At 41.1% G+C, this 24,902-nt stretch overlaps 1 protein-coding gene across 1 annotated transcript; it reads right to left on the bottom strand.

The window, feature by feature from the left end:
• Window positions 1-19,299: 19,299 nt before the first annotated feature.
• On the bottom strand, window positions 19,300-24,474 carry LOC134222448 (uncharacterized). Its single transcript, XM_062701592.1, has one exon. The coding sequence runs from the start codon at window positions 24,472-24,474 to the stop codon at window positions 19,300-19,302; it is 5,175 nt and encodes a 1,724-aa protein (XP_062557576.1).
• Between the last annotated feature and the right edge of the window lie 428 nt (window positions 24,475-24,902).

The raw sequence follows: 24,902 nt of genomic DNA on the forward strand, positions 1-24,902 counted from the left end.
CGAAGGATTTTCCGCTGGTCTTACCGAAAAACATTCTAAAGGAATTTCCTCAGAAATGTTTTAAAAATTTCTGAAGAAAATTCTAGAGGAATTTCCAAAGAAATTTCTGAAAGACGCAATGAGAAAACAGAACTGTGCAATAAAAATCCTATTCTACTAAATGTTGATGTCATATTAGAAATTTGGAGACAGTACTCGTCGATAGCAAATCCTTCCGCACACGATGGCATATGAGCAAGTCAAACCACCTTCCTTTTGCCAGTGGAGATATATCAGCTTCCACACTGATATTCTTCCCTCCCCCTTCATACGGGAGCTTGGCAGAAGGAAGGTCGTGTGATATGTGCCATCACAAATATTGCCCTCTGCTCGCTTTCAAATCGACTTCTATAAAAACATTCTTCATGCCTGCCGTATCCTAACGGAACTATCAATTCTATACTTTCGCCTCTAATTCTATCATGAACATGTACGTCCAAGTTTGGAAGATGATATTAGCATTTCCATATCATTTCTGAAAGAGTTTCTGAAAAAAACTGGGGCATATCCTAAGCAATTTCCTGCAGAAAGTTATGAAAGATTTGCTGGAAATATTTCTAAAGGAAGCTCCGGAGGACTTTTTAGAAAATCCTGATTTTTTTGTAATTTTTGTTAAGGTCTTTTTTTATTTTTTTTTATTTAGAATACACTACTAGGTGCTCCAATCTGCCTAGGTACAAACCCGCTGGCTCTCCCATACTAAAATTCAAGATGGCTGAATAGTGTATTTGGCAGATTGGAACACCTAGTGGTGTATTCATCTTGCCCTAAACCTAACCTAAAACCCTTATAATTTTTCGAAGGAATTTGTAAAGGAATTCCGAAAGAATTACCAAAATATTTTCCGTAGATATTTCTGAAGGAGTTTCGGGAGCTACTTCCGGATCATGTTTAAAGGTATTTGTGAGTATATTTTGATATGAATGATTCGAAGAATTTCAGAAAGAATTCCAGGAGGAAGTTTTGAGTTCCGAAAAAACTCCTGAGGTATATTCTGAAGTAATTCTTAAAATTCATTCTTTTAATTTTCGGAAAAAATATTGAGGAGGAATTTCAAAATGATTTTTAGATTTATTTCCGAAGTTGTTTCCGGAGAAATCGCTGGAGGATTCCTAAAGGAAATCTTGAAGCAATGCCCAAAACAATTCTAGGAGAAATTTAAGAATGTCGGAAGTTCCTTCAGGGGTTCAATTTAAAAATCCTTCAGGAATTTGTAATTATCAGCCCATGCCCAGCGCTATGCTGAGACTCCCTGAACCAATGGCTTCAGGTTCGACACGCTCACCTCAAGCAACTCGCGGACAGGGAACTCCCGCAATCAAATGCAGGGAAAACCACAGAGCTTCACTTTGCGACACTTTATTCACTTCTGTCTTCAAAGCTAGTGAGCTAGTTAACCTGTCTTTAGAGCCCCTCTCTCTGGTTACACCATTTCTTTCATTCCTCTTCTTCCTTTCTTACTTCCTTGGCCGATGACCCGGCAGAGCCCGAGTAGGAGAAATTACCTCAAAAATACCTCATTCTGTTATTGATACCATACTCTGTTACTAACTAGCCATGCCTAAGAGGTAACATACCAAAAAAATACCAAAAATTTATATGCACAATACTTCGGCCTTTTGTACTGATACCCAATACTTCATGCATAACATACTCTGTTATTACAATATCAAACGCATCACAAATTATTATTTGTTTGGTATTGAAATACCTAAGTATGTTATGCCTAAAGTATTTTGGGGATAATTTTTAGTATTATTTTTTGGTACCTCTTATGCAAGTCTAGTTCATAACAGAGTATGGTATCGAGGTCGTCGCTCCTGTTCGGGAGAGCTCACTGCGGGCTTACCGGTGGTATCGTCGGGTGGCTTGGGGATCTTCCTCGCTCCTTGCTTCGTTGCAACTCGACCAATGCATGAGAAGGCCAATCAACTTTCGGCGGAAACAATGCCGGATTAGGCCGACTACGGAACCAGTGGGGTTGTCCTCAACGCCTTTTCTTGTTTCATACACTTTCTTTTCTACTCTTCAACTTCCAACTTTGATATATTTGTAACTTTGTAACATCCGTTCGCTTCAAAATACTTTGGAATAGTAAGCGCATCCCAGGGTCATGACCTCCTTTTCCAGGTCAGTCACCTCGTCTCATAGTATCGACCCAATTACGCCACCCCTGACTACTTAACGAAGGTGCTTCTGGTCCTCTGGTGTTGGGTTGGAGGACTATGGTGAAGGAAATCCAGGAGAAATTCCAGATGGAACAATTCCAGAAAGAATTCTGGAAGGAGTTCCTTAAGGAATTTCCTAAAGAATTTCTGTAGAAATCTAGGAATTTCTTCGCCAATTCTGTTTGGAGTTCCTTCCTAAATTCCTTTAGGAATAGCTTAAAAATTTAAGGAATAGCTTAAAAATGAATTTAGGGAACTCCGTCGGAAATTCTTTTAAGAATTCCTTCCAAAATTTCATTGGAAATTCTTTAAAATATTCCTCCAGAAATTACTTTACGAATTCGTTTCGAAATTTTTTTCAGTTCTCTTTTAGAAATTTACCAGAAATTATTTTGGAAGCTCTTACACATTTGAGGTCTGGATCTACATTACCAATACTTTACTCGACATTGGCTGACTTAGACCTAAAAACAACCCATCAACAATTCTGAATTTGATTAATATCAACTAGACATTTGTCCACAGAATATGCCTAAAACCTCATTAACTCAATATCATCCAATACCTCGGGAGAATTCTGATGATAATTAAAACTGGTGAAAACAGTATCTAATGCCTCCAGCTGATAAAATTAGACTCCATACAATCATGTCATCCCTACATGAATGGTCATAGCAATTTAGTAAATTATTTTGTAATAATTAATTAAAATTATTTCTTTAAGTGTACGTTACAACGGGGAAAAATGTACGCTATGTCGAGTGACTTTATATCGGGTGTTCGTTATATCAGGGGTACGTTATATCGAAGATTAGATTACCTGTATTTTGGAACATTATAGTTCATCCAAAATTTCCGTGAATTCAGGTCTTGAATTCTACCATAAAAGCGAAAGGTAATGTGCATATAAAAATACTCAGAGTACATCCTACTCGATATGAAATGACTCATGGGAAATTTTTCTGTGTGTCCCATAGTGACATTCTAGAATGCGCGAAATGTTCTGAAGTTCAACTCGTAAGACCTACGCAACAACGGCCTCGAAAATGTTTTCGGCAGCTATCAAAACCCTTCCCAATAGATCCTTGGATACCTGCCAAAAACCGTTATACTGATCTTTCAGCTTTTCAATACACTGAAGGCCATCCAAAACGTTCTTGAGCTCAAGTCGTCAGATCTGCAATGAAGTAGAAGCGCAATACTTGTTTCACATCAAGCTCAGGTCATCCTGCTCAGTTCAAAGAAATTAAATGAAATATTGGAAATTTTTCTGCGTGCCTCATATTGACATTCTAGAATGCGCGAAATGTTCTGAAGTTCGGCTCGTAAGACAAACGCAACAACGGCCTTCAAAATGTTTTTTGGCAGCTATCAAGCTAAGGTCATCCTGCCCAGTTAAAATAAATCAAATGACTTATTGAAAAAATTTCTTCGTGCTTCATAGTGACATTCCAGAATGTGCGAAATGTTGTGAAGTTCGGCTCGTAAGACCTACGCAACAGCGGCCTCGAAAATGTTTTCGGCAGCTATCAAAACCCTTCCCAACAGATCCTTGGATACCTGCCAAGAAACGTTATACTGATCTTATTGCATTGCAATGCACTGAAGGTTATCGCAATCTCATTCCTCATTTCTCACTTCTCACTAACAATGATAAATGAAGAGTAAGAAGTGAGAGGTCTGAATTCTCATTCCTAATTTCTCACTTTTTAAATGACCTATTCGGCCAAATGACCCTTTCGGCCAAACAACCATTCCGGCCAAATGACCCATTCTGCCAAATGACCTTTTCGGTCAAATGACCCTTTCGGCCAAACGACCCTTGCCAGGATTCCTAAATCATCAAAAAGAAGCTTATAGACATATGGGAGTTGGAATTTTTGAAATTTTTTGAATTGTGAACCGCCCTAAGCCGAGCTTGTCAAGTTTTGACAGTAACATTTCGTGATCAACTCGATCGAACTCGATGCCATATGAAGTAAATTGCGTTAGGTTTGTTTGCAACTTGTATTTTCGGGTGAAAACCGTGCTGCTCCGGAGATATATGGCTTTTGCAGTAAGCAAACAGTGCATCGTTGGCGATAATGTTTTATCAATTATTGAATTATTCGCAGCTCCATCAAAATCTGTCATCGATTCTAAAAAGGTACTATGAATTTGTCTAAATTCATTAGTCGGAGCGACAAAGTCTGCTTTGCAGAAATTCAAATCGAATCTCTCAGATAAATCTAAATAATATTGGATCCGATTAGTGATGGGCAAAATGGTTCAATTAGGTGAGCGGCTCTGAGCCAAGCATTCACTTGAATGAGCCGACTCATTTGAGTCAACGGACTCATTACATAGTTTTTTTTTTCGGATGAAGCATAAAAGCAAACTGTTTTATGATATCTGTGTTTTTATTGATGGTTAGGTGCTTGTTAAAAAATTGAAATTCGTTAAGTCAAAAGTTCGTCTAAATCCTTGTATATTTCTAATCAGACAACTGTGAGAAGGTATATGCTTTTAGCCCTCCGATTTCAGTCCGGTAGTTTTTTTTCGTTCTTAACATCGTAACATGGAAATGCTTATCCCTGACAAGTGAGTTTCAGCGAAATTCTTGTTACCTTTGATAATTGCATTAATCGATGAATCAGTTGAATCTAGAATCTTGCTGAGCTACTCATCAATTATTCGTAGTGATCAGCTCACTTCAATTCTATGACTGTCGCTATTTTTAGTTTTTAAATTATCTACAAATCTCCATCGCCCAATCAAGCCTGCAAGCAGTTCATAACAAAGTTTCTAGATGATTTCCGGCGTAAATGTAGCATCACACCATGGGAATCTTGTCCTAGGATTTTGTTCCCATATATTCAAAACGGCAGGATGAAGGCTTTTGTTTGGGGATTTCAGACACAGAAAATCGAAATTTCTGCCTGTATTTTAATGGGAGCCAGAACTGTTTCGGAAAATTTGCCCAAGGTGTAATGCTTCCTTAACGTATGAGTGTATGTGTCTTCATTTTAGCGCATGCAAAAATTACCAATCTTACTTGCACGTTAATATTTACGAGCTACAGTTACAGATGTCAAACAATCGGATCATGGATCCCAAATGCGACGGACAGTTAAGTTGGTCACCCATATATTCAAAATGGGCAGAATTTACGATTACGAAACAAAAAATCGTAAACAAGATTCTCAAGGTGTGAGGCTTCCTTGAACACCAAAATTAAATGACTGAACGAGGGAACCAGCTGTCGTTATTTTTGAGCCATTGATTCATTTTCACAGCGACCGTTCATTTGAGAGCCGCGGCTCAAAATTATAGAGCCGTGGTTCGTTCGCTCTTTCTCATGAACCGGCTCAAATGTACGGCTCGTGAGCGTTCGCCCATCTCTAATCCGAATCCTTAGGAAATCCAGGAGGAGATCGGCCGGCTGAAAAACAACAAAGCCCCTGGAGTTGACCAACTACCAGGAGAGCTGTTTAAACACGGTGGTGAGGCACTGGCTAGAGCGCTGCACTGGGTGATTACCAAGGTTTGGGAGGATGAGGTTCTGCCGCAGGAGTGGATGGAAGGTGTCGTGTGTCCCATCTACAAAGAGGGCGATAAGCTGGATTGTAGCAACTACCGCGCAATCACATTGCTGAACGCCGCCTACAAGGTTATGCCGTCGACTAACACCAATTGCAAAAGAGTTCGTGGGGCAGTACCAGGCGGGATTTATGGGTGAACGCTTTATCACAGACCAGGTGTTCGCCATACGTCAGGTATTGCAGAAATGCCGAGAATACAACGTGCCCACACATCATCTGTTTATCGATTTCAAAGCCGCATATGATACAATCACTCGGGACCAGCTATGGCAGCTAATGCATCAAGGCGACGCTGGATCGGGTGATGTGCGTAGTTCGAGTTTCAGGGGTATTCTCGAGTCCCTTCGAAACCCGTAGAGGGTTACGGCAAGGTGATGGTCCTTCGTGTCTGCTATTCAACATCGCTTTGGAGGGAGTAATACGAAGGGCAGGGATTGACACGAGTGGTACGATTTTCACGAAGTCCGTCCAGTTATTTGGTTTCGTCGACGACATTGATATCATGGCACGCAACTTTGAGAGGATGGAGGAAGCCTACATCAGACTGAAAAGCGAAGCTAAATGGATTGGACTAGTCATCAACACGTCGAAGACGAAGTACATGATAGGAAGAGGCTGAAGAGAGGTCAATGTAAGCCACCCACCACGAGTTTCTATCGGTGGTGACGAAATCGAGGTGGTTGAACAATTCGTGTACTTGGGCTCACTGGTGACCGCCGATAACGATACCAGCAGAGAAATTTGGAAACACATAGTGGCTGGAAATCGTACGTACTTTGGACTCCGCAAGACGCTCCGATCGAATAGAGTTCGCCGCCGTACCAAACTGATTATCTACAAAACGCTTATTAGACCGGTAGTTCTCTACGGACACGAGACTTGGACGATGCTCGTGGAGGACCAAAGCGCACTGGGAGTTTTCGAAAGGAAAGTGTTGCGTACCATCTATGGTGGGGTGCAGATGGCGGACGGTACGTGGAGGAGGCGAATGAACCACGAGTTGCATCAGCTGTTGGGAGAACCATCCATCGTTCACACCGCGAAAATCGGAAGACTGCGGTGGGCCGGGCACGTAGCCAGAATGTCGAACAGTAGTCCGGTGAAAATGGTTCTCGACAATGATCCGACGGGAACAAGAAGGCGAGGTGCACAGCGGGCAAGGTGGATCGATCAGGTGGAGGACGATTTGCGGACCCTCCGCAGACTGCGTGGTTGGCGAAGTGCAGCCATGGACCGAGCTGAATGGAGAAGACTTTTATGAGCAGCACAGGCCACTCCGACCTTAGTCTGGTAATAAATAAATAAATGAATTTTTATTTTTAAAGTGAGAACCGGATGATCTGCATCGAAGGAAGTTAAAGGTTTCATTGTCGTTAATAAGCGGGGAGCTAGGAGGAGCTTATCCCTTCCTACAAAAAAGCCCTCTCTAGGATTTGAAAAATTAAATTTAAGTAAGCTTTTTGCATAATATTCTCGAAGGGTTTGAAAAAGTTGAGCAATAATCTTCTATGCGGTGGTGTTTGGAAAATGATCATCTTCCAAAGAAGATCAAAACTTTTCATAATCAAAAATTGAAAAAAATAAAAAAAAAACAGACTTAGGGTAACGTTACCAATAGTGGAGGTATTAGTAGATCCACAAAAGCAAATATTTAAAAAAAAAATGAGAATTATGGGAAGTTTGAAGTTTTAATATCTTAGTCAATAGATAAACTAATAAATTTGCTAACAAAAATGAGAGAGATGTCATTTAACATCAACAATTACCAAATATTGCTTGCACCACTATGGGTACACTGTTCCTTTAGTGGCGGTAAAAATTAATTTTGGTTCCCATAGCGGTGCTATCCATTGGTTTCTTATGAGACTCGCCACAATTGGTACAGTTGCACCACTATAGGTGCAAGGGAGTCAATTTTGTTAAAGAAAATCATGGTTTTCAATAGTTTTTCAAGCGAAATCTTAAGACAAGTTGTATTTAAAAGCACATTTAAAGCACGGCGCATCAACTGAAACCATCGTAAAATGTATAAATATGATAAATCTCATTAAACCCCACTACCTCCACTATTGGTGCTACCTCCACTAAGGGTACGGTTACCCTACATATACAGGGGTTGGAGAGAATGATCGGGACAGGCAAAATTTTATCGAAATTTAAATGACCATAACTCTGTGAAGAATTAACCGATTTTAAGCAACCTAAATTAATCAAGTTTTGGGAAACTGTATCAAATCCATTTTCAGACCGCTGGATACCGAAGATAATCCGGATTATTTGAGGGCATATCAAATATGCTATATTCGGCGCTTGTATTTTTTGCTTGGGTGAAATGTTGACTCTTTTTATATTTTTGCCTTCCTCGTACTGTGAGGTGCATACATGACTCATACTGTCATGCCTTCTTACCCCTCGCGCATGATTGAAAATGACGGTGATGACAGATGCAGATATGACGAAAGCGCCTGGCAACACAGAAGGTGCATCGGCATCCTCTGAGTCCAGAACAGATCCTCACGCGGGAAAGGGATCCGCAATTGTCCTTTTACATGGTGATTCCTTAGTTTCGTTGAATATTTACACGTACAACAAAGTTGTACCGAAAGATATTCCGGAGCTTTTCAAAACGCGTGTGTTCCTACAATAACTACGTCTGTATTTTCTTCCGTTGTCGAGTTATATCAATTTACTTGAAAAAAAAACATGACTTTAGTAAAATTAATAAAACTTGAGACTAAAAATAACATATTTTCAATTTTTTGACATAATCAAGAATATGAATTGCTCTTTCAAATGCCGTGTAAGTATATTTTTTTGGTCTGCCCTAACCGGAGATATCAACTTTTGAAAAAAAATGTAATTTTGACAAAAAAAAACGATTTTAATTTTTGATCAGAAAAATATATTGAGCATATTGACCCTCCAAAAGTTGCATTTTTTTAGCTCTAAAGGTCACCCGAAGACGACTTTTTCGAGAAATCTAAAACAAAAAAAGTAGATCAAAAATACTGTTTTTTGAGGTGCACCCTAATCCAATTAGGTAAAATTGCTCTAAATCAGCCAACTTAAGAGCTACAGAAAAAGCATTTTCGGAAAAATGTATTGGAATAATCTGCGCTAAAACTTTGTAGAACATAACATGTCAGTATTTCGAGAAATAAAAAAATAAAATCTTTTTTTTTTGTTATATGATGGGCCACGCTATTTTTTGGTAGCACCATAATGATGGCCTTACCACGCCTTACTATTTCGAACAATTTGGTAGATTATAATTTTTTTCTAAAAAAATTTAGTTTCGGCGTAAAATGCATCTTTCCGCGTAAAATTGTGTCCTGGACCACAGTGCAATGTGCTCGAAAACCCAAATATGTATTTCAGTCATTTGTTGCCCATAATGTGCACAATTTATTTCTTTTTTATCTTATAGTACGATGAAAGCAGTTCCTAATCCTGATTACAATCTTGCAAAATCAGTAAATTTCATCTTCATAACTTCTTGCTTCATAGTGCAATTAAGGGCATCAGCATTATCTTACATAGGGATAATCGAAACTCCAATACATCAGTTAGATGAAAACTAATAAATAGTTATTCCAATTAAATCCATTAAACAAGTAATTTTCTCAACTCCAAGCTATCCATTAACATTATAGGCCAGCTGCACAAAAGCTAACCAGTTCTGCAATTGCCAATTGATACCGATGCGAAAGTTTCGCTCGGTGGAAAATTTATATCCTCTTGAGTTCCCGTGCCGTAGAGCCAAGTGCAATCGGTGGAAAAATTTTAATTGAAAACTATTGGAAAAGTTGAACCCCACGCGAGTTCCATTCGATGAAACCACTCTGCACCGGATGGAGCGGTTCCATTTTCCGATCGGAAGTGGCGCATCCATCGGTTCCGGCGGTTCCAAGGGGCACACAAATTTCGTAACGGGATGCAAATGAATTCCGACAATTTCGACGAAATATGTAACTTTTTGCCGTTCCTGATAATGGCTTTCGGGGCTTCCATTCGCAGGTGATCAATCCGTATGTTGAAGTTCAGAAGCCACACTCAAAATTGCTAATATCTAGGCAGAAAAGTTAAGAACAATCCATAAGCCCGAGCCGAACAATTTGGTGTACGTGTTTTCCTGCCCGGTCCACCCGTGCGCCTGCATAGCTCAGCAGGACGGATATTCCCGGAATGAACGAGAGTAAATAACAGTGCTCTGAAAGTTAACTTTATCTGTTTATTAAATTTCATCGCCGCAATCAGCAGTAGCACTAATGCCGGAAGAGTCTTACGGGAACTCCATAGAAGTGAAAAACAGCAGCTCAAACAACCAGAGGAAAAGTTTAAACTTGGTTACAATTTTTGCATTCATGATTATAGCAAACAGTTTCCCACATAGCAGTAAGCATATTCAAAGTGCTGGACCGTAATATGTACTTATGTCAGCAGACCTTCGGTTTTGTGTGCAGACGTAAATGGCTATTAGTCTGTTGGTAGGAGGGGTGCGAGGAGCTGTTCGCATAGCTCGTTAGCCAAACAATCTGAAATTAATGTGTGAAATAGTGAATAGTTTGTAGAAAAACATGACTGTTTGCCAGGGTCAGTGGTATGTTTGCGTTTTGCGTAAAATCAACTTGATGGAAAGCAGAGGAGAACTGAACATAGAGAACCAACAGGATAGAATGCCTTGAAGTTAATAATCCTCGTAATTCTAGTTTTGATGCTGTAAAATGATGTTGTTTGCTTTGAACCACGTTTGGTGAGTTTCACAGCTGATACCGCTGTAAACCACAACAAAGTTTCATATCAACACTATAATATTATTAAAAAAAAACTTGTTTACTACATATGCACATTACATTCAAATCAGTTCTTCAAATTTGTATATCTGAGCAGTGTTATTTGTGCACGTCCTATTTATTACATTCGACCAGGAATATTACTCCTTTCCAGGGATGATTCCAATAATTTTGTCAGAGATTGGCTATTTTTTCCTACAACGCGTTACAGAAGCTGACTTTTGAAATGGGTCAAAGTGTACTACTTTAATGTATCTATCGTTGTTTAAATTCCTACTATTGATCATGACTACAAATGGTTGTGTACATTCAAAGGTTGTGTATTCGATCCTTAATGTCAAAGAATAGGCTACTAAATAAAAAACATTTTTTAACTTGTATAACATCTTTAATAAATCAAACATTTCTTATTTCTTACAATAACATATTCCTTACAAATATTTTTTATTTCTTACATATTTACTTATTCAGTACTCTCAACACATCTGCTAAATTGCTTATAACCAATATATGAATGGCTGGAACCAGTTAGGATAAAATGGCCTGTAATGCATAAAACTATTACCTTCACATATTTCGTGAAAGTCAGACTTTTGTCTTTAATAAATTATTTTGATTCTCAAGCATGTGGTCAATTCAGAGAGAACAAATGTAACTAATGTCGAATTCGTTTTTAAACCTGGGTCAGTGCCAACCCGAACCCTGAATAAAAAAAAACATTTTCAGTCCCATCTGTCAATGGATATGTTGGTGTGCGTAACTGTAACATCGTGTTTCTTCTGATTTGAAACATATGATCCAGGACATCAAGTGCACTGGCAGTACGTTGGCCATGACTCATCAGATCATGATAAATAAAAATGTTTAAGTGCGTGCACTGATTTTTGCGGATAGTGTAATTATGGCGGATATATCTATTTAATTATATTCTATAATCCCGTGCACATTTTTTACCAAGAATTCCGTATAGAATTTATGTATAGGAGATTTTTTATTATACAAGAATTCATCTAATAATTCATATTGAAATTCGAATCACTATTTCTGCAAGTTTTTTTTCGAAAAACACTACGAAGCATTATTAGAAATCCTATAGGATTCGTTAATGATAAAAGTAGTTTCAAACCTCGGGAAAATTTTCCGCCGGATTTTGGGCCCCGTGTATTTTAAATGGGGCCGGGATTTTGATTTTTCGTGCCCAAATCCCGAAAACATATCTAGAAATACATGGGGAAAAATCCGCGAACCAAATTTCCAAGGTGTGAGGCTACCTTAATGCTAGGAGTTCCTTCTGAAATTCCTAATCTTTCAATAGTTCAACATGGAAAACTTAAGAACGTTTCCTCCGGAAGTTCCTTCAGAAATTTACTTCATGTTTCATTAAGAAATTTCTCCGCAAGTTTCATTTTTACATGTTCCTTGAGAAAATTGGGGGCAGCAGGGACTATGTCCAAGGGCTTGACGATCCCTCCCCAGGCCATCTGCGAGTTGTGGCGCCTGCCTAGGATGTGGTGGGGTTTGACAGTGGGCCCTGTTAAACCTCTATAAAAAGCTGCATGTATCCGCAAGTAGGCTCCGCCAAAGCGACCGTGTGCCGCTCAAAGCGCACAAGCCCAAGTCCTGGTGTTAGGTGGGACGCTAAACAGCCCTGACACGACGGCCCTCCGACGAGACAGGAGGTTTGCGCAGGCCCAAAAACAACTATTACGAACGACATAGAAGATAATACGACTCGATACAATCGGCAACGACCTAGGCGACGAATAAAGGATCACGATTGGAAGCTTGGAACATGGAACTGCAAGTCGCTAGGCTTCGCAGGTTGCGATAGGATAATCTACGATGAATTACATCCCCGCAACTTCGATGTCGTAGCGCTGCAGGAAATCTGCTGGACAGGACAGAAAGTGTGGAAAAGCGGGCATCGAGCGGCTACCTTCTACCAAAGCTGTGGCACCACCAACGAGCTGGGAACCGGCTTCATAGTGCTGGGAAAGGATGTGCAAGCTGAGGATAAAAGGTCGTTTCTTCAACTATAGCATCATCAACGTGCACTGCCCACACGAAGGGAGATCCGACGACGAGAAAGAAGCGTTCTATGCGCAGCTGGAGCAGACATACGATGGATGCCCACTGCGGGACGTCAAAATCGTCATCGGTGACATGAACGCTCAGGTAGGAAGGGAGGAAATGTATAGACCGGTCATCGGACCGGATAGTCTGCATACCGTATCGAACGACAACGGCCAACGATGCATAAACTTTGCAGCCTCCCGCGGAATGGTAGTCCGAAGCACTTTCTTCCCCCGTAAGAATATCCACAAGGCCACATGGAAATCACCTAATCAAGTAACGGAAAACCAAATCGACCACGTTCTAATCGACGGTAAATTCTTCTCCGACATCACGAACGTACGCACTTACCGCAGTGCGAATATTGAATCCGACCACTACCTCGTCGCGGGCTAATCTAGGGGCCCTCCTTAGCCGTGCGGTAAGCTGCGCGGCTACAAAGCAAGACCATGCTGGCGGTGGCTGGGTTCGATTCCCGGTGCCGGTCTAGGCAATTTTCGGATTGGAAATTGTCTCGACTTCCCTGGGCATAAAAGTATCATCGTGTTAGCCTCATGATATACGAATGCAAAAATGGTAACCTGGCTTAGAAACCTCGCAGTTAATAACATTGGAAGTGCTTGAAGAACACTAAGCTGCGAGGCGGCTCTGTCCCAGTGTGGGGATATAATGCCAATTAGAAGAAGAAGTAACCACTTTATCGCAGACTTATCGAGTTAACTTACGTTAAATTATCGAACTACGATAATAATTCAGTTGATTCATCGTTATCGTAGCAACCGATAACGTTGATCACAATCAACTTTATCGGCGATAACGATAAATTAACGATTAACAACCCTGCTTACGATAGCCTTATTTACACATTATGAAAATTCGATCTCAAAACTACTTTACATTTTCAGAAGTGCAAATCTCTGCAAAGAAGTAGCAGTATGTTAAGAAATATAACCCTCAGTTGTGTCGATTGCTTTTGGCGTTTTAAATAAAACGTGGTGAGGACTAGTTTATTTTTAAACGATTTCGAGTGTAGAGTTTCGGTTCCACGTATCGATATTCCTTTAGATTGATGGTCCGTTCAATATCGACTCATGAAGAGTTGACTGTAGCCAAATTTCAAGTTCAAGCGAAACTCATTATAACATTCATCCACGTTTATACAACTGCATACCACGAATGAGGATTGATTCAGGATAGCGTGCTTTATTACCAATTACCAATTCTGGATCCTATTGGATCACTAGCAGTTATGAATATCAAAAATTATTGGCTCAAACATATTCATTAGCATACGTGATCGATGATCTGAGCTAGTGAAGCATTGCAACGTCAAACAGTCAATTGACAATGTTTTGATGAATGAAACGAATGGCCATTAGCAGCGAAAGAAATTTCTGTGTTCGTTGTTATTCCTGACGTGCAGCCTCTAACAGAGAACAGCAAACAAATACAAAATAATGTAGTCGTCCCCCTGAAGAGATCTTGGTGAGGACTGGGGATAAGGCAATTATCAAATTATTCCCGATCGCAACACAACGTTAATAACTATCCCGCATTCTAATCAAATAGTTTAAGTTCTGTACGTCATGTTTAGAAATATGTTCCATACAAAATAATGTAAATTTTACAAAAAAATCGCTTTTGTGACATAAACGTGCAATGATACTCTTCCAAATTACATATTCTACGTTGTGGTTCTCTTCAAGTAATTTTTCCTCGTATTCGTTAACTCTCCCAAATCTACCCTTATAAAGATCGATTCCGAGAGCACTCGCTAGTTTATATAGGTACATACATTCCACTCACTAGTCACGGGTCATTTCGCCTTTGCGCTATCAATCGAGCAGAAATCGAATCAATTTATTATTCCACTCCGTAATCGACAATCGTTTCAGAATGAAATATGTCTGGCACCTAGCGAGCAACGTTGATCGGCTTGCCTTGGCAGCCATGGGGCATCACATTATTGGCAGTTCTCGGGACTCGACTGACTGGCTGACTGACTATGGCCTGGCACACAGTAAACGAAGGGTGTGGAGGTCCTTAGCGTTCTTTACCGGGAAGGAAATTGATGGGAAAGCACAACAGACGGAACAAAACGTCTTGGTCCAATTCCGGTTCGCACGTTTGTGTTTTGTTGTTTTTCACACACTTCTCCCACAATTACAATTATGGAACTATCAATGGAAATCAGGCATATTAAGTGTATTGAACATATCGAACGAATTGGCAGAATTGGATAAATATGACAAAATAGGAATGTCTGAAAAAATAAGTACATTGGGCAAATTCAGCAGGAATCCTGCCTCAACATTTTCATTGATTTATATCTTATTTTTAAGTAATCCTTCTAAGCCAAAACGTCTTTCTCATAGCGGGTGTCTTACATTTGTCGAAGAGCTGTGTGTGATGAAGTAAGTTCTGACCGAACGGAGTGGGAATATCTTACTTCTCGCTTTTTCTCTGCTTAATGGATTACCGCTCGTCTTATCTATTCCAGATGGAAATTCACTCTTCTTCCGGTTTATATTGACTCACTGTGTACTAAAATGGGTGTGGGTGATGTTTTATCAATACATATTGTTCGTTATGGGGTCCGCCTTAGCCTAGCGGTAAGATGCGCGGCTATAAAGCAAGACCATGCTGAGGATGGCTATGCAGTTTTGGGTTTGGAAATTGTCTCGACTTCCTTTGGCATGAAAGTATCATGGTGGAAACCTCATGATATACGAATGCAAAATTGGTAACTTGACTTAGAAACCTCGCGGAACACTAAGCAACGAGGCGGCAATGTCCCAGTGGGGGATGTAATGGCAATAAGAAGAATATTGTTCGTTGAAAGCAGATATAATACGTCGCAATCGCTTGATTGATCTAAGAGTGAATGTTAAAACTGTGTTCAATTTCAAGCAGGCCTGCTACCAGAAGAACTGAAACAAACTCACGCAGAACCAATTAATGCCTCTGAAGCTTGATTCGCAATTCGAACAGCCAATCGATCCAGACAAAACCAATTTTGCTAATTATTTTCCTTCGCTCTGCAATCGCTTTTCCTCCACAATAAAAAAGGAATCAAACTTTTCCTCGCCGTATCTTAAAACTGCTCTCACCTGGAAATTCCTATTGCTGTGCTCAGCTGCGGCCGCCATTATCCCTTGTTAAAAGTTCCGTTCCTAAAACCTCTGAATACGCCTTTGTGGAAACTTGGCAAGGAACAACTTTCAAGCTTCCCACTTCCAATCGCTACGTCCTGCTTGACCTCGTCGCGTCATCGCCGCCGCTCCTTTCCCAGCTTTCCCGAGCCGGAGCAAAAATTGAAAATTGCATTAAAATCAAAGCGAACGAAAACTTTTCGCCTTCATTGGCTTTTTGTGTTTCGATTGTTAAACATAATTTCCACCACGCACCCTGGGTTTCTCGGTTTCCTGCCTGCTTTCGCCTCCCTGCTAGGGAAATCATTCGAGAGCTACTTCATCACTTGAAATGAAAACTTGTTCGGTACATAAAATTGTTGCACTACCGAGGCATGCGCTCGGTTTGTCTGCGAGTGCTTTGCCATTCAGTGGAATCCAATTGCAGCAAGCAGCGAATTGCTTCCAGATCCACTTCCCCTCTGCACTCCTTTCTAGAGTGTTTTGTAGGCGAAAGTTCCAGCTTTTTCAATTGATGACCGAGAACTTTCAAGTGTAGGTAGCTGCGCTGCACTTAAGCTTGAATAAAACGTGCAATGAATGTTATCAAAATATATTTTTGTGTGGAGGAGAAAGTGGATTTCTCTCGGAACCTATTTTCCGAATACTGGTGCAGCTATCCCACGAACAATGGGAAACGTAAAAATAAAACCTACTAGCGACACGCATTGTCTGCATGGCATTTAAATATTCCAATATTAGGGTATTATAAAGTTTGTATGCATGACGGTGATAATATTTGCGCTGACTAATAGACCAATCCAATAATCCGAATCCACGTACATACAAGATTTTGATTAGCCCGAGAAAGAAAACGTCCTGTGCAAAACAGTCGAGTTCGTTTCAGGGGAAGCACAAACCGCTTAAAGTATTGATTGATTTATCAACGATAATTCTTACTTTATGGGCGAAAGTAGAAATCAAAGTGACTTAGATAATGACGTGAAATGTTTGGTTGAAAACCCATTTAGCATATACACCATGCAATGCATGCAAATTACGTAGCATACTCTGACGGATCGTAGTATGTCACGAGCAGTGGCGCCGGAAGTGGGTATGACAAGTAGAACATGTCCTACGCATGAATGTTTCTGAATGGGACAGTCAAGACATTGTCCTACCCATGGTTATGGTTAGAACATGTAATCTAGATAATCATTTTAATAGCAATACTGTCTAATTGGTCTGACTTCTGGATTTTTAGGTCTACAAAAATATCATCAAATATTATTAACGTACCGTTTTGGCTTAAATTCCAAACATGACTCATATTCCGAACACTGGCGTTTTAACGCCCCAAAATTAATTTTTCGTCGGTTTTCCGTACTGAGGATGAAGATTACAAACGAATTGAAAATCATATGGAGACAATTTCACGAATAAGCCCAAAATGGGCATCTAAAAGCGAGCGTTTGGAATATGAGTCATGTTCGGAATTTGCGTCAAAATAGTATGTAGTTTGTATGAAGTCATTGTATGGCTAGATCTGTGTGTTATCAAAGGGGATATCAAAGTTTATCAAAGCTCAACAGTAATCAAAAAGATTTCTGGGACAATAAAGAAATATTGTGGTGATTGCTCTTAAAGACTCCAGGAAGTAATTTTTAATTCCAAAAAATGCTCAAAAATATTTTATGGTATTCTACACGTGAAAAGAAGTTGTAGGAATCTAAAATTGAAATTGCAGCCATTGCACTATGGTTCAGGATACAGATTTACGCGGAAAGATACATTTCACGCCAAAACTATATTTTTTAGTAAAAACTGTTGCTCTACAAAATTGTTCGAAATAGTACGGCCATCATTATGGTGCAACCAAAAAATAGGGTGGCCCATCATATAAAAAAAATGAAAATTTTTTTTTTACTCATCGGAACATTGACATGCTATGTTCTACAAAGATGTAGCGCAGCTTATTCCGATCAATATTGCTAAAAAACCTTTTCTGTAGCTCTTAAGTTGACTGACTTAAAGCAATTTTACTTAATTGGATTAGGGTGTACCTCAAAAAAACAGTATTTTTGATCTACTTTTTTTGTTTTAGATTTCTCGAAAAAGTCATCTTCAGGTGACATTTTGAGCTGAAAAAAATGCAACTTTTCATGGGTGAATATGCTCAATATCTTTTTTCGATCAAAAGGTATAATTGTTTTTCTGTCAAAATTACATTTTTTTCATAAGTTGATATCTCCGGTTAGGGCAGACCAAAAAAATATGTTTACACGGCATTTGAAAGAGAAATTCATATTCCTTATTATATAAAAAAATTGGGGATATGTTATTTTTCTATCTCAAGTTTTAACAATTTTACTAAAATTATGTTTTTTTAATAAATTGATATAACTCGACAATGGAAGAAGATATTGACTTTATTCTTATAGCAAAACACGCATTTTAAAAAGCCCCAAAAGTCTTCGGAAGGCGACATTCGTAAAAAATAAAAAATCTACAGCTTTAACACTTTTTATAAGTTTTATCATCATCATCCTATTGCAAGTGTTGGGTATACAAGTCTCTCACATTCGTACCTTAAGTACCACCTATCGTTACACATTCACCCAATATTGAGTAGGAGGGAACGCTTACCTTGTGATGAGCCACCGACTGCGACGGGAAATACCACCAGCTGCAAACCACCTCGAAACCGCCAGCGGTAGGACGACGTATGACCGATAGCTGTACTCGCACACACCACAGCTACCAGAAATTCCAACCGACAGCTATGTTCTCCTCTAACACAGCCACCGATAACGATGATCCGGACCGACGGTCGTATCCACCATTGACACGATCACCAGCCACCACCCACTGACAGTCGTGCTCCACACAACCACCACCACCAATCGGCTTTCATGAAGGACCACGGCACTTCCTGTACCGACACACACCACTGCTGCAAACGCCACACCAGACGAAATGTGCAATGAATGCGCCAGGAGCAATGCCGAAAGCCAAAATGGCTTCAGAAAATTATATTAACTCTTTTTTTTGGCATCCGCTCCAGCGATCCACCGCCAACACCGTACACAAATGCCGGTGCCGACCGCACACGTCACGACTCGCCCCGCTCCGACAATGCTCACTCCGCTCCGCGATGTTCGAGACTATTCGCAGCAAGCGACAAGATGCAACACGTTCACCGACTCTGGGGCGAAGCTTGCATCAAGACGTTGGTCGCCTTGTTGACCAGATTCGTCTCCACTCGCTGCCTCTTGGGGATCTTCTTCTCTTTGAATAAAACACTGCTTTTAACTTTTACTGTTTATTGATGTTAACTGAATAAAGTTTGAATACAGAATGAACAGAAACTGAATGGGACATGTATTTTATAATTGATTTGTTTGCAACGGCTACCGACATATGCGAGCCGAGACCACGCCCCTTCAGGTTCTGCTGCTGGATATTGGTGTCCGAGAAAGCGTTCATCGCGTACATACTCCCGCCAGTTGGAATCTTATTCCAAAACAGGAATCGATGATTCGACGTTGTCAGCAATAGGAAGAGGTGCCAATTTTCGAATAGAGCGACGAAAAATGCCCGTTGTGGTCTTGACGTCGGCGACTCTAATCACATTGTCCCTATCTGGGTAAAGCGCAACAATTTGGCCCATCCTCCATGATTGAACTGGTAGATTGTCTTCCGTTAATAGCACAATGGTACCCATTTTCAAGTTTGGTTCACTTTTTGCCCATCTTGCTCTTGACTGAAGTGTAGACAAATATTCACGCGACCATCTTGACCAAAACTGTTCGCGCAGATGATTCAAATATTGATAGCGCGATAAACGATTAGCCGCTATACCGGCGTACGAAGGCTTCTGGATCGGCTCCAATGGTTTACCAAACATTAGATGAGAAGGGGTTATCGGTAGCGGCTCACTTGGGTCATCAGATAGAACATACAAAGGTCTGGAATTGACTATAGCTTCGATGTGCGTCAGAACAGTAGAAAACTCCTCGAATGTCAGAATTGCGTTTCCCAATGTTCGATGTAGATGTGACTTAACAACCTTTACTCCTGCTTCCCATAATCCTCCAAAATTTGGAGATCTAGCAAGTTTGAGCAAGAAATCGTTGATTTTCACTCTTTCGATCTCGTTACGAAACATTAGAAATAGCTGATGGAGCTCGTTAGAAACTCCAACGAAATTGGTTGCATTGTCCGACATTATTTTACGGACCATCCCTCGTCGATTGACAAACCGATCCAACGCAGAGAGAAATGATTCCGTAGTCAAATCCGAAACTAGCTCGAGATGGATTGATTTCGTCGTAAGACACACAAACAACGCGATGTATGCCTTGATGTGTTTTGGCTTGTACCTTCCTTCCTTCACTATCACAGGGCCGGCATAGTCAACTCCGGTGAGTTCAAATGCTGCTGCAATGTTCACACGTTCCTCAGGAAGATTTCCCATTAAAGGTTGCACTCCTCTTGGATTGACTCTAAAGCACTTAACACAGCTCCGAGTCACCTTCCGAATGGCAGATCTAGCATTGATTAACCAGTACTTCTGACGTATCGCTGCCAGCAGGCCGGATGGCCCTTCATGTAATCTCTCTTCGTGATATTTGCGAATTAACATTTCCGTGACTCGGTGATTTTGCGGAAGAAGTAATTGATGTTTGGCGTCAAACGGAAGTTTAGAATTTTGCAGCCGACCACCTACACGTAGCAATCCTTGTTTATCTAAGAAAGGTTGAAGATTCGCATGTCGTTTTGGTAACTCTCCTCGCTGAACACACTGAATCTCCTCACACAATTCTCTCTTCTGTAGAACTCGTATTATGTACAAGGTCGCCTTTCGTATGTCTTGCACAGAGATGTATTTGTTATCTGCACGATTCTCTTTCGACATTCTAACAAGCCGTGTGAATCTCACCGCCTGAGCCAATACGCGTTGGAGTTTCGAAAAGGTTCCACACCGCTGGAATACAGGTTCATCCTCAATCTCGACTGCTGGATTACATAGTTGCGCCTTTAACTCTGGCAATTCGTCGTCGTGAATCACCGGAGTCTCCTGCATCTCGTAGTCAATATGTCGCAAAAATGGTGGGCCATTCCACCAGATATCTGAACGTCGTAATACTTCTGGATAACACCCTCTGGACACTAGATCTGCTGGATTATCTTCTGACTTGACGTATTTCCACTCATAAGCACTACACAATCTATCAATCTCCAACACTCGGTTTCTGACGTAGACCTGGAGTTGATCTGGATTCTTCTTTATCCAGGCCAGCACAATTTGACTATCACTCCACAGTTTCACATCATCGATTTTGATGTTCAAGATAGGTATCACTGCGTTAGCCAATCTTGCTAGCGTAACGGCAGCACAAAGTTCCAATCTAGGCATCGTAAGACGCCGCAAAGGAGCGATCCTTGACTTACTGCATAACAATTTAACTGATACCACTCCATCTTCCCGGATACATCGCAAATATATACAGGAACCATAGGCAATACACGATGCATCAGAGAAACCATGAATCTCGATACGATGCGCTTCGGGAACCACAACACATCTAGGAATTTCTATTTCGTTCAATTTCACTAGGGCATGTTGGAAAATCATCCACTTATCCAACACTCCACCCTCAATTTTATCATCCCAGCCAATACCATCACTCCACAATTGCTGCATGATGGATTTGGCCAATACTATGACAGGAGATATGAGGCCCAACGGATCGAAAAGTTTTGCGATAAGGGATAGTACACTTCTTTTCGTCACGCTACCGTCAATATGGGTAGATTCAGGGTTTCTACAAAACAGGAACATGTCACTTCGTGGATTCCACAAAATACCCAAGGCCCGAATGGTCTTGTTTGTGCTTGAATCTTGAATGCGCACCAAGGTGTCACGGTCCTGCTCGGGGACACCTTCAAGCACATCTTCGTCATTCGAACACCACTTTCTGACTGGAAACATTCCTCTCTTCAGAAGCTCCTCAATGTCGGATCTCAATTGTTTTGCAGAGTCCAAAGTAGAAGCACCACTCAACACATCGTCCATGTAACAATCCTCCGTCACGACCTGCGCTGCGGCAGGAAAGTTAACCTTTTCTTCTCTTGCTAGTTGCAGCATAGACCTTACGGCTAGGAATGAAGCGGGTGACGTCCCGTAGGTCACCGTTGTCAATTCCAACACCCTCAACGGTTCATTCGGTTGGTCTCGCCAAAATATTCTTTGATATCGGGTTTGACTGTGATCAATTTTCACCTGTCTATACATTTTCTCGACATCAGCTGAAAATGCATAAACGTGTTTTCTGAAACGGAGTACGATAGAAAACAGATCGCTCTGGATCTTAGGGCCGATCATCAAAACCTCATAAAGAGATAAACCATTAGACTTCGCCTTTCCGTCAAACACAACACGTAACTTTGTGCTAGTACTTGAAGGTTTAAGGACAGCATGATGCGGAAAGTAGTAACTCTGTTGACCCGGAGGATCGTCTTCCTCGCGAATCTCATGACAGTGGCCGAGGTCTTCGTATTCCTTAAGGAAGGATTGGTACATATTCTTCATCTCAGGGTCGTTGGCCAGGCGCCTCTCACTTGACAAGAATCTTCTCATTGCTAATGACCGAGAATCCCCTAATTGGTTGAGAGATTCACGGAACGGAAGTTGAACCACAAAACGGCCTTGCTCATCTCGATGGTACGTTGAACGAAAATGCTCCTCAATCGCTTCTTCCTCACTCGTGAGTACCCTCTCCTCTGGAAGCTCCTCTTGTTCAAAAAATCTTTGAATACTCTTCAGTAATGGGTCCTCATCAGTTGCGCATAATACGTTTACGACTTCATCATCGACTTCATCTATAGCACCAGCCATAACCCACCCGAATTGGGTCTCATACAGAGTAGGCAAATCCTCGGAAATCTTCAACTGGGCTTGCTTCAAAATTTGGAAAAATAGCTCCGCACCAATCAGTAGATCCACATCCTTCGATTCATTAAAACTGGGATCGGCCAACACAATTCCAGTAGGAAACTTCCATTCCGAGATCTTGACTGCAACGGATGGAATCTTTCCCGTCACTCTCGTTGTCACCAAACAGTCCACATTACTCTCGAATTTAGAATAATCAGAGAATAGCTTCAAGATCCCATGATGTCGAATCTGAGATCGAGTACCACCCACGCCCACTACAGGAATATTGGCTGGATACTTTGTAAGAGACAGTAGCTTCACGGCGGAATCAGAAATCAAGTTGACTTGAGATCCCGAATCAAGAAGAGCACGTAATTTCAAGGACTTTCCACTCTTCGCCACTACATTCACTAATGCCGTCATCAAAAGCACTTGTTTCGCTCGTCGCTGAACACTAGAACATGCTGTGGACACAGGATTTTCCGGGAGCAATGTTGATACTGTCTTCACTTCGGTTGAACCAGATTCTCCGCTATCACTCTGTTGCTCCGATTCAGCTTGGGGCACCTGCTCGAAATGCAGCATTGTATGGTGCCTTTTAGAGCACTTCGAACATACCTTGTCCGAGGGACAGATTCTGCTTTGATGACCCTTACGAAGGCAGTTAAAACATAATCCAACTTGTTTCACTTTGGTAACACACTGATCGATACTCATGCTCAAGAATTTAGAACATTTGTAATTGCTGTGCTGACCTTCACATAATTCACACACATTATCCGATAAACTCGAAGTCACTGGATGCGAATTTATCGGTTGGGCGGTTGTTCTTCCGGTTGCAAGTGGTTTAAATGCTATCTTTGCTGACGCTATGTCTACCTCGCATCTCTCGAGTACCTGGCAATAATTGCGGAGAAACTTCAGGGTGTCATCCAGATCGGGAAGTTCGCCATGCTCCAAGGTTTGCTCCCACTGCTTCCGTGTTTCTCCATCCAGGCACATGGCTAATAATTTCACTACGATGAGTCCCGCCGTTCCGTCAACCTCCTGTTTCATGAACCTCAGGCCTTCCACATGACGACTGCACGTGTCGATTAGTGATCTCAAATCCTTGTAGCTCTGCTTGGAAATTGCTTTCATAGACAGCAAACCAGATATGTGAGTATCAATAATCACTCTAGGATTCTCAAAACGCTCTTCTAACAGCTTCCACGCTTGCAGGTAGTTGTTGTTATTGATGATTCTAGCGTCCAGTATTCCAGAAGCATCCCCAATCAATGCTTTGTCAAGGTACTGTAGCTTGGTTGCATCGGAGTCACCGCACTTTCCAACCAGGTCGTTGAATAGTGCCTTGAATTTTGGCCTTCCTTCGAAAGTTGGAATCGGTGGCCTTAGAGGTTGCTGGGTGACGATTACTTGAGGAGCTCCAACGTTAGTCGGTGCGGGATTACTACGGAAGAAATCCATCAGAAGATTAAGCTTCATCAATGCATCAGTATGCAGCTCATCGAACTCCTCCATCTTCTCATCCTGTTCCTCCAAATTCTCACCGTTGCACATGTCAATGATCAAGTCATGCTTCGTTGTGTACTCGGAGAAATTCAGTTCCAGTTTCTTCTCTAATGCCTTCAACTGCGAAAAACTCGTGGTTTCCGGTTCATCTGCCGCTTCACTAAGCTTCCTAACGATTTTCGTTACTCGCCCTTTCACTTGACCGCGCTGATGTATCAACTGCTTCATCTTCTCCATGGTTACTCTGTTCACTTCAGTACACTCACTAGGGCAATCACTTTTCACTCTCAAGGGCAATTGCTGTTCACTGTACTGTTCACTATATTGTCACTTTTTCACTAATATGGGTACCACTGTACTTTAATCACTTTGCGCATTCGACTCGATTGACAAAAAGTTTATTTAGATGGTTCAAGATATTCGCGAATGGATGTATTTTACTGTTAATTATCCGGTTCGTTTTGGACCAATGTTGGGTATACAAGTCTCTCACACTCGTACCTTAAGTACGACCTATCGTTGCACATTCACCCAATATTGAGTAGGAGGGAACGCTTACCTTGTGATGAGCCACCGACTGCGACGGGAAATACCACCAGCTGCAAACCACCTCGAAACCGCCAGCGGTAGGACGACGTATGACCGATAGCTGTACTCGCACACAC

This window comes from Armigeres subalbatus, chromosome 3 (genome assembly GCF_024139115.2).
Source record: "Armigeres subalbatus isolate Guangzhou_Male chromosome 3, GZ_Asu_2, whole genome shotgun sequence".
Classification (NCBI taxonomy): Eukaryota; Metazoa; Arthropoda; class Insecta; order Diptera; family Culicidae; genus Armigeres; species Armigeres subalbatus.